General features: G+C 64.8%; 1 protein-coding gene across 3 annotated transcripts in view; it reads right to left on the bottom strand.

The window, feature by feature from the left end:
* Positions 1–10374, bottom strand: part of PLD4 (phospholipase D family member 4) — a 14754-nt gene extending 4380 nt beyond the window's left edge. For 2 of the 3 annotated variants that reach the window (XR_004057281.1, XR_004057282.1), the window contains exons 1-11: positions 9910–10056; positions 7689–7778; positions 7037–7230; positions 5972–6155; positions 5476–5596; positions 4473–4600; positions 3638–3838; positions 2691–2830; positions 2399–2564; positions 2222–2318; positions 1021–1851 (exon numbers count right to left, since the gene is read on the bottom strand). Coding sequence is in view for 1 of the 3 variants with exons in the window: in XM_010376931.2 (XP_010375233.2) it covers positions 1727–1851; positions 2222–2318; positions 2399–2564; positions 2691–2830; positions 3638–3838; positions 4473–4600; positions 5476–5596; positions 5972–6155; positions 7037–7230; positions 7689–7778; positions 9910–9936 (1473 nt within the window). In the remaining 2 variants the exon portion in view is untranslated. Of the gene's footprint in view, positions 1–1020; positions 1852–2221; positions 2319–2398; positions 2565–2690; positions 2831–3637; positions 3839–4472; positions 4601–5475; positions 5597–5971; positions 6156–7036; positions 7231–7688; positions 7779–9909 lie in introns of those variants that run through there. The other variant, XM_010376931.2, reaches the window with a different exon arrangement.

The following is a 10374-nucleotide window of genomic DNA, read 5'->3' as shown; positions in this document are numbered from 1 at the left end:
CCCCTCCCGCCCTCCCCATCCCCTCAGCCGCGGGTCCCCTCCCGCTCTCTGCGTCCCCTCAGCCCCGCTCCCCTCCCGCCCTCCCCATCCCCTCAGCCGCGGGTCCCCTCCCGCCTTCCCCATCCCCTCAGCCCCGCTCCCCTCCCGCCCTCCCCATCCCCTCAGCCGCGGGTCCCCTCCCGCCCTCCCCATCCCCTCAGCCGCGGGTCCCCTCCCGCTCTCTGCGTCCCCTCAGCCCCGCTCCCCTCCCGCCCTCCCCATCCCCTCAGCCCCGCTCCCCTCCCGCCCTCCCCATCCCCTCAGCCGCGGGTCCCCTCCCGCTCTCTGCGTCCCCTCAGCCGCGGGTCCCCTCCCGCCTTCCCCATCCCCTCAGCCCCGCTCCCCTCCCGCCCTCCCCATCCCCTCAGCCGCGGATCCCCTCCCGCTCTCTGCGTCCCCTCAGCCGCGGGTCCCCTCCCGCCCTCCCCGTCCCCTCAGCCGCGGGTCCCCTCCCGCTCTCCGCGTCCCCTCAGCCGCGGGTCCCCTCCCGCCTTCCCCATCCCCTCAGCCCCGCTCCCCTCCCGCCCTCCCCATCCCCTCAGCCCCGCTCCCCTCCCGCCCTCCCCATCCCCTCAGCCGCGGGTCCCCTCCCGCCCTCCCCATCCCCTCAGCCGCGGGTCCCCTCCCGCTCTCTGCGTCCCCTCAGCCCCGCTCCCCTCCCGCCCTCCCCATCCCCTCAGCCCCGCTCCCCTCCCGCCCTCCCCATCCCCTCAGCCGCGGGTCCCCTCCCGCTCTCTGCGTCCCCTCAGCCGCGGGTCCCCTCCCGCCTTCCCCATCCCCTCAGCCCCGCTCCCCTCCCGCCCTCCCCGTCCCCTCAGCCGCGGGTCCCCTCCCGCTCTCTGCGTCCCCTCAGCCCCGCTCCCCTCCCGCCCTCCCCGTCCCCTCAGCCCCGGGTCCCCTCTCGCCCTCTGTGCCCCTTGAGCCGCGGGTCCCCTCCCGCTCTCCGCGTTCCCTCAGCCCCGCTCCCCTCCCGCGCCGCACCTGTCGGGCGCCGTAGGAGCCGCCCCCTGGCGGTGGGTGCGCGGCGCTGCGCCTTGGTCTGCGCTCCCTCCGCGGGAGTCCCGGGCTTGGGCTCCGCGGCTCTCGCTCCCCACGGCAGCCGCTGGGCGGGAATTTGGGTTCCGGAGCGCGGCAACTCGGCGCGGGGTGGGAGATCGAGGGTTCGCTCCGTCCGGGGAGCCCGTCTGGTTCCCGTCCCGCCCCGGGTTCTCGCGGAGCCCGGACTAGCTGAGGCGCTGCCACGGCAGTCGCGCGGCGCGGCTTCGCAGGGGCGGGCGCGTAGAGGCGGGCCCTTGGCAAAAAGATGAAGGGCCGCCAGCGCTGGGACTCACACGGAGGCACTGGGAAGCCACGAGCGTTTTTTAGGCCTGGCCTGTGGGCCAGGAGTCAGGGTAGCGGCCTCCTGGAGGGCTCCCTGGAGGAGGCGGGGCTTAGGGGGCCGGACTGGGAAATCAGAGAGCTGGCGGGCGGTGCGCGGCGCCCGGCGGTCGCGGGCGGCTCCTGGCGCAGAGCCGACCCGGGCTGCTTGCAGGAGGAAGCGGCTGAAGCCCAGGCCGGGTCGGAGGGGAGGGCGGGTGCGGGGCGGGGTCGCCGAGAGAAAAAGGGGCCCCCTCAGCCCTGCCAAACGCAGTCCTGGCCCGGAGCCTGTCCGTCCAGGCCGACGGCGTAGCGCGAGCTCCAGTCCCGCTCAAAGAGCTGCCGCAGCTGCTCCTGCACCGTGGTCCCCCGCGGGCTGCGCGCCGGGGCTCTGGGTGAGCACCAGGCCCACCCCCGCCGTGCTGCTGAAGTAATCCTCCGACCAGTTGGAGGTGCCTGTGGGGAGGACGGAGGGGACGCTGGGGCGCCAGGCCCGGCTGCGGGTTTGGGGACGGTTGGCAGCTGGCCCCTCCAGTCATCAGACCCCAGCCGGGAAGCCCCTCGCTTAGGTGCGGGAGGGACAGCTGGTCGCGGAGGAACTCCAGCCTCATCCCGCGGCGCCAGGCGTCCTGACTCGGTGTTCTGGGGCCCTGTGGGGCCAGGTGACCGGCGGGTGGCCCGGTTCCCGGAACTCCATGGAGACCCTGTCCGCCTTCAGCAGCAGCCCCTCTGTCCTGAGGTGTCCACGCCGGTCACAAAGCCACTGCCTCCCTCGCCCGTGCCTGGCCACCCTGGGGCCCGCCCGCCGTGAGCTGCTGGCGCTCACCTATGTAGGCTGCCTTCTCCGTGACCATGAACTTGCTGTGGTTCACCCTGCTGAACGGGATGTTGGAATGATTCCCCACCGGCACGATGAAGACTTTCTTAGGGGAGCAGAGGCAGCGCGTCAGGAAGGGCGGGAGGAGGGCGCCTTCCCCACGCCCGGCTGGGAGCGCGCCCTCACCACGTCCACAGAGACGTTGGCCGCGGGGTTGCTGAGCGCCTGCAGGGACCGCAGGTAGGGGAACATGGTGGGGTCCGTGTTGAGTCCGCAGCCGACCAGCAGGCGCACGCGCACGCCCTTGCCGAAGGCTGCCGCCCGCAGCGCGTTGTCCAGCACCGGCCAGTACCTTGGGGTGGAGAGAGGCCGGGCTCTGCTTACAAGCCCTGGGCCCGGCAGGGGTCCCAGCAGGAGGGGACGTGCCCAGGAGCTGCCCATCAGCAGAGCAGGCTGCCCGCCTCCCGCTCAGACCTACCTGCGGGGGTGGCTGAAGCGCGTGGTAGGGAAATACTCCATCACGGAGGCATAGATGAACTCCTGGGCGCTCCCCATCACCGCCAACAGCGCCTCCAGGTCAGGGGTGCGGCCCTGGGGACAGAGTGCCGGCGGCGATGCCTGTGACGGGAGAGGGGTGTCTGAAGGCTCTGCCAGCGCAGCCCATTCTGGACTTGTGACCCCACCATGCACCACCCAGGAGGCCCCATGTGGTGGTGGAGGGATGGGGCCCAGGTGCCTGGAAACCTGACAAAAAAAGGGGTCGGTTCAACAGGGGTCCTGGGGACTGGCTGAGGCCTCGCAGAGCGCGGGGAAGCAGCTGGACCACCCTGGGCTCCAGGCTGGATTGATCTCCCAAAAACAGTTCCTGGTCATGGGGACGCTTCTCCAATCCCTTCAGGGTGCCAACCCCCCCCCCCGCCGCCCCATCTAGGGAGGTTTCCCTTGTTCTGATACAGCCTCTACTGCAGACCAGTCCCTGGGCTGGCTGGGGGGCCGTCCACCCCCACTCCCGTCGGCTGATAAAGGAGGATCTGCCCACCCCTCACTCTTCCCTTCCTTCCCCACAGAGCAAGTGGGGTTCCCCTCCCTCTCCAGTGCCCAGCTAAGCCCCTTGGCCTCTTCCAGGAGTCTGGAGACTCCCAGGGCCCCAGGGCCTCCCATCACCTCCTACGCAGCCTGTTTCCCAGGGATGGTGCTGACCAGCTGTCCTCCTGGAGCTAAGCCTGCCTCCAGGCACAGCCCAGAGCCTGCTGATGGCAGCCTGCTGCTCACCCCAGGGCCACAGTCCCACCCATGGTGCTGGCTGCCTGAAGACCCAGCTGATGCTGCTGGTGTCTGCAGGGCCAGCCTAGAGGGCTCCCTGTGGGTCTGGCCAGCCAGGGGAGAACAGGGGCCTCTAATGGGCTCCTTCTCAACCCGCCTTACTGAGAAGTAGGCAGTGGTGGGCAGCCCATCAAAGAGGCCCTGGAAGGGCTGGAAACGGTTGATATGAGATGAGAAGTTCTGAGGCCAGGTTTTGGGGAGGACAGCCTTGGGCACCCCCAGGACCCAGTAGGTCTGGAAGGTCTTCTCCAGGTCTTGGGCCAGGTGGCTGCAGTTATAGATGACAGCGCCAAGCTCCTTCACCTGCAGGGACCAAAGTCAGGCGCTGTGGGAGAAAAACCGCTCTGTGGGGCCTCCACCCCACTCCACCCAGGCCAGGGGTCCTGGGCCAGGCACAGCCCTTGCCCCACGGGGCCCCACTTGTGGGAAGCATTGCCTGTAGGAACCTATGAGTGTGCTGGTGGGAGGAGTACCCAGCCAGGTCCCTGTGGTTTTGAACATTGTATTGCCACGATCAAAGCAATACATGTTTATTACAAAAACAATAGAAAATGCATCCAGGCACTAAGAATGGGATCATTCTTAATACCACTGTCAAGTGATAACCAGGCTTGCCTTTGCCATGACCATTCTGACACATTTTTCATGCATTGCTTTTCCTAAAAAGGCGTGTGTTTTGTAATCTGCATGTTTCCCTGGATAATGTGACTTGAACATCTTTCCTTGTCATTTAATGTGATTCCACAGCATGAGTTCAGTGACTGTGTAGAATTCCATCATTTATTAGACCAGTCTCCAGTTGTTTCTGCCATGGTGACATTGTAAACAGTACTACACGACTTTCTCCAGATGCACTGAGATGTCAGGCCAAGTCCCCCAGAGTTCAGGAGGGGAAGAGCTTCAGGCGGGCCTCCTATGTTAGGGCCCTGGCACTCACCTGCGTCAGGGACCGCCAGTCCATGTTGGCACTGCCCATGTATATGTGCCGTCCATCCACAACCCAGAATTTGGAGTGCAAAACGCCCCTGGTGAGCCGCCCCATGGGCACCCGTCGTACCTGGGCACCTGGTGGAGAGTTCAGGCAATGGGATGGACTAGGTCTTGCTAAATGCCAGCTTCATGGTGAGCCTGACCCCAAGCTTATGACAGTGGGGTTGACTCGGATGTCCCCACAACAGTCCTACTAAGCTGCTGCTATCCTCATCCCCATTTTTTTTTTTTTTTTTTTTTTTTTTTTGAGATGGAGTCTCGCTCTGCCGCCCAGGCTGGAGTGCTGTGGCCGGATCTCAGCTCACTGCAAGCTCTGCCTCCCGGGTTCACGCCATTCTCCTGCCTCAGCCTCCCGAGTAGCTGGGACTACAGGCGCCCACCACCTCGCCCGGCTAAGTTTTTTTGTATTTTTTAGTAGAGACGGGGTTTCACCGTGTTAGCCAAGATGGTCTCGATCTCTTGACCTCATGATCCGCCCGTCTCGGCCTCCCAAAGTGCTGGGATTACAGGCTTGAGCCACCGCACCCGGCCCCTCATCCCCATTTTATAGGTGAGGACACTGAGGGATAGACTGGCCCAGGATCCCTCTGGGCAGCTCAGCTCCAGAGCCTGCCTTTGTGGTGACTGCCCAAGGCCTCTTGCTCCCCAGCCAGAGGTCCCAGCCTGAGCCTCCAGCCAGGGGTCAGAGCTGTGGGGCTCAGCAGGGCTCCGAGGCCACCCATGCTCTGCCCTGTGGAAAATGGCACTTTTGGTTCCTTGGAACCAGCCCTATGCCCAGGTGAAGCTGACTCAAAGGACCTCGGAGCCCTGGGTCCTGCCCTCCTGGGGTGTCCTAGGGAAGCCCAGGACACCTTTCCCACCCCCACCCCTTTTCCTTGTCCTATGGTGCCAGCCAGACAGCTCATGCCTGACGCTAGGGCAGTGGGGCCCAGCATGGTGCAGGTACCCACCTCGGGCAGCCAGGACCTGCAGGTCGGTGGACTTCCTGGCCAGTGTTGGGCTGCTGGTGGCCACAGCCAAGGAAACGTTCCTGCCCAGCAGCTGCTGCAGCTTCTGCAGAAGGGCCTCTCCCTGCAGGGCCCGGCCAGCCATGAGCGCTGCCCTCAGGCTGCCCGCTCCTCCGCACCCCCACTAGGACCCATGCCCTCCTCAGGAGGCCCACCTGTGACTGCCCACAGCTCAAGGTCAGGTCAAGTATATGGATGACCCTTGGTTGAGAGCCAGACTGCACCAGGCACAGTCTGAGTGTTTAGTCACCCAGAGGCCCAGCTCCTTGACACGTCTGCCCTTAGAGCCCCCAAGGGAGTGGCCTAATCCCTGCTCCATGCTAGACCCTACCACCGAGTTGAGCCCCCAGGCCTGGTGCCCAAGACCCCTGCATAGATGGGCAGCCTGACTTGCTGTGTTTCCAGCACCAGGATGCGGTGGGGTCAGGGCGGGGCGCACCAGCTGGGAAGATGAGTCGTTGACCCCAATGTCGGGCCCTGTGAGGGACCAGTAGTATGAAGCCACATGGACGCTCTCCTGGGCAGTGTCCAGCAGCTGCAGCCAGGCCTGGCCCAGAGGCTGGGCGGAGGTGCTGCCGGCTGCAGATGGCAGGTCCTGGGGGATGCTTTCCACAAGGACAAGCCTGTGGAGAGAGCCACACTGGGCTCAGTATGGGTGCGGGAGCCCCCAACCCGCGTCACATCACCTGCCCCATCCGGCTGCCAAGCCAGAGCAACTGTTGCTCAGGTGGCCCCCGGGATGAGCTCAGGCCAAGTATGCAGGGTAAGGGTTTAAGGTATAGGCAACAAAACAGACTGGGCAGGGTGGGCCTGAGCCCAGCATGCTGCTGGGGTGGAACACCCAGGAGCACGTTGGGAAGGAGCCTGAGAGGGGCTGCCTGGTCCAGAGCAGGTTAGACCGGGGGGTCCTGGCCCCACCCAACCCTGCGGCACTGCCCACAGGGAGCAGCTGCTCCTGAAGCCGGGAAGAGTAGAGCAGAGCGGTGGAGTCTGGAGTCTGGGGTGCCCTCCTGGTGTGGAAGCCCTTGGTGGCGGCCAGAGCTGGCCTGGAAGGGAAAGGCTGGGCCGGGGGCAGGTGAGATCCCATTTCCAGGGAATGTGTGCAAGATGGCCCAACAGGTTCCTCCAGGGCAGTCCTGGGATTCCAGGACCCCAACCGCAGGGAAAGAAGGGTGGGAGGGAAGGCTGAGGGGCGGGAGGGGACAGTGACACTACCCCCCAGGAGTGGAAAGACTGAGGGGTGAGCCTCAGCACAGGCAGTGTTTTCCAGCCTGTCAGATCCCCCGGGTGGCAGCCTTTGTTTGCTGCAAAAAGCACCACACGCCTGCCCCGTCCCCAGCCCCCACACCAGCTCATATGGTTGTGGCCCTCCCTGGTGACCTGCACCTTCCTAGAGGAGCTGGTAGAGGGCCGCCCTTATCTCATGGGCAGATCCAAGGGCAGAAACACAGGCAGCAGCCCCAAACGGAGACCTGCCCCCGCAGGCCTCCATGGGCTCACTTACTGGCAGGAGTCCCTCTGCTTCCCGGCCTCCGCTTCCAGGGGCTCCAAAGCTGGGCTGGAACCATGCCCCCAGGACCTGGGCACGTCCTTGGGCTGCACCTGGTCCCAGGTGGGAGGATGGGGCACTTGCCACAGGAGGTAGGTAAGAGCCATGGAGCCCAGCCACAGCATAGCCAGCGCTCCCAGGACCTGCAACTGGATGGGGCAGCACCCTCAGGGTCACCAGGACAGGTGGGGGATTGACTTCTGGCTGGGCCACCATGGCCCCTCCAGTGCTGAGACAGAGACCATCTTGACTTCCCTGGGCCTGTGCTGCTGCTGGGGTGGGACTAGGGTGGACAAGGGAGAGGGGAAGGTGATACAGAGAAGGGCCCCAGCCCAGGGTGGTGGCGGGGGTCGGGGGGCCTGCAGCCCACTCTGCAATGCTGTGGCTCGTGATAACTGGCTGTCCCCAGCACCTCCAGCGGGGGGATAAAAGGAAGGTCTGGAGCAGCCCAGGGAGGCTTGCCTTGCCCACCGGTCAGGGCACCTCTGCTCCCCTCCTTGAGGGTGGAGGCCCCCTCAAGGCTGCTTGTGTCCTCTCCACTCTGGCTCACAGCTTCTGAAAGGCCACTGATCCCAGCCACCTCCTCCCTGGGGCCCCCCAGTCCTACCGTGCCAGCCTCTCTGTCCCACAGGCGGCGGGGCGGCATGGAGCACGGCCACATGGGGGTTACTGCTGCTCTCCGAAGAGGCTTCAGCATCTGCACAGGGCAGCCTGGCATCACCAGCAGCTCCAGCCCCGCCCAGAACTGCCCCTCAGTGCCTGGGCAGCTGGGCACTGGAGACACCCCTGCACAGCACCCACATAAGCCCCCAGAAGCCCCCCACTCATGCCCGAGGTCACACCCTGGATGTTGGGGGTATGCTTTCCACAAGGACAAGCCGTGTGGGTGTTGGAGCCCGCAGCCTGCCACATGTCACCTGCCCTGTCCCCCTGGCCAAGCCGGAGGGACTGCTGCTAAGGCGGTCCCCAGGGCTGAGTCTGGGCCGAGCGTGCGGGGCAGGGTGGGCATCTGTGCCTGGCCACATGCCCCAGCTTTCTGTGTCTCCCCGTTCAGGGTCTCCCACTCAGCGATGCTCAGTGAGTATCTAGGTATTTGTGTCTCAGTTCCCTGTTTCAACCACGACTGAAACTGTCTGAAAGCCCCATTTCTGCTTTTGTTGCTTGGTCCTCTTATTGCTGGCCTATAAATAACTGCTTCCCTCCTGGGCTGGGCTCCTGTCTTGGTCCCACGACAGCCCCTCCTGAGAGCCACAGGTCAGAGGGGTCAACTGGGCAGCACCCTGGCTGGAGAGGCTAGACGTGGAGAGGGCAGAGATGGCGACGGAGTGAGACCCCTGCACTGCTGGGGGAGGGGGTTGTCCTCTGCTACAGGGACTCGCCTTGTCTCCTCAGAGCAGTCACCCCATAAGGAGCTGGGAGCCAGGCCATCTGGGCCCCGTGGCATGTGGGCTCCCACCCCCAATCCCACCCCCAAAGCAAGCAGTCAGGCTGCCCCAGGTGCCACGATGAGGAAGGGTGCCTCACAAATACACAGGCGCCCTTCCCGGGTGCAGGGAGGGGTCTGTGCCCAGCATGGACACCTGGCTGGCCAGCCTCTGACTGAGACATCCACCAGGGCAGGAGCTGGCTGGGCCCTGGCCAGGATGGGGAGGTCTCCAAGGTTTGGGGCCTGGGCCTGGGCAGTGCTGAGTGCCTGTGTCTGCAGCCAGGCTGGGCGCTGGGACCCAGAGGCTCTGTGGGTTGGCTGTCCACCCGGGAGCAGCCAGCTCGGCCTCCAGGCCACTGGGGTTCGTCTAGGCTGTCCTCCCACGGGTCAGAGATGAGGCCTTTGAGAACCTGACCTGCCTCAGCATGGGGTGGGAACGCCATAGGAGTCAGGCCTGGGCTGCGTCTGCCCTAGAGACCAAGCGTTATGGGAGATTGGGAAGGAGCATAAACCAAGTGTGGGGATGGGGACTCAGGCCAAGTCACTGAGGCTCAACCCCCCACACCGGGGTGTCCTGCAGAGGTGGGTCGGGTGCCGCCCCCACCCCAGAGCTGAACTCTGGGGGGTGCTCCCCCCACCACGCAGAGGGGACCTCAGGGTGCCTACCATGTCCCCACTGTCCCCAGGGATTCAGGGCCCAGCATCTGGCCTTTGCCCTCCCCCACTAACTCTCAGAGAGAAAACATGGAATCCTGAGCTGTGGCTGGGCAATGAGAGGAAACATGGAATCCTGGGCTGTGGCTGGGCAACAAGGTGCCAGGGCTGTCCTTGGACAGCTGCTCCCCACCCTCCCTGCCCTCACCAGAGAGGGCCTTGCTCCCTTAAATGCTCCAGGCAGACGGGCAGCTCAGAGCACAGAGGCCCTGCCTCTTGCAGGCCCCATCTCAGACTTACAGCCCGTCCAAGGCCCCTCCCAGGACTACAGACCCCAGAGTGCCTCATCACCTCCTCTTGCAATGGAACCTGGGAGGCCCGCAAGCCAGGTTGGCTGGAGCTGAGAAAACCCTGCAGAGTAGGGCTCTAGCCCCCTAGTCCCATGGTAGATAGCGTAAGACCCTGCAGGCATCAGAGGTCATGGCTGAAGGTGCCAGATTTTCTGCCCTGCAGGGCATTAGGCACGGCTGCCAGTCCCAGGCGGAGGTAGAGGGCCCAGCTGTCACCTGGCTGGGTATCACCCAGCTGCACGGATTGGGGAAGGAGCCAGTCATCTACAGGACTAGCTGGAGGCTGCGTGACTCTCTGGACCTGGGGTTGCTGGGAGGCTGAGGCCACAGGGAGGCAGACAGCAGCCCTTTCCCCAGGCCTGGCTTTTCTCATCTGCCCTGGCCTCATTGGTACATACCTCTGGGGGTCCTGCCTTGGTGTCCATCCTGATTCCAGCCGCAGACTGCAGGCCCTCTGCTCACGGGGCAGGCTTGGTGCTGCCTGTGCTCCACACCAGCCTCCTCCTCTCTGCAGCTCGCTGCTTCCCCTTCCAGCTACTTCCTCTTTGTCCTGAGAGGCCCCCTCTCAGCCGAGACAGAGACAGACGGCTGGAGCTGGGTGGGCGGGCTAGAGGGTGGGGCTGAGAACCTTCACCTCCAGGAAAAATCTACACCCCACTCCCTCGAGGTAGAGGCCCTCCAGTTACAGGCCTACGAATCAGAGTCAAGCTCAGCTACAGGCCACAGAGACCTAAGGAACAGTGGCTTCAGCAAGGTCGTTCATTACTTTCGAACACTAAGCAGGTCCAGGAGCTGGCAGGCTAGAGATAGCCTTGCTAGAGATGATGGCATTGCTCCACTGCCACTGGGAGCCCAGCCCCTCC

Source organism: Rhinopithecus roxellana, chromosome 5, assembly GCF_007565055.1.
Source record: "Rhinopithecus roxellana isolate Shanxi Qingling chromosome 5, ASM756505v1, whole genome shotgun sequence".
NCBI classification, from domain to species: Eukaryota; Metazoa; Chordata; class Mammalia; order Primates; family Cercopithecidae; genus Rhinopithecus; species Rhinopithecus roxellana.
Note: the sequence above shows the minus strand (reverse complement) of the source record. Positions and strands in the feature narration are given on the sequence as shown.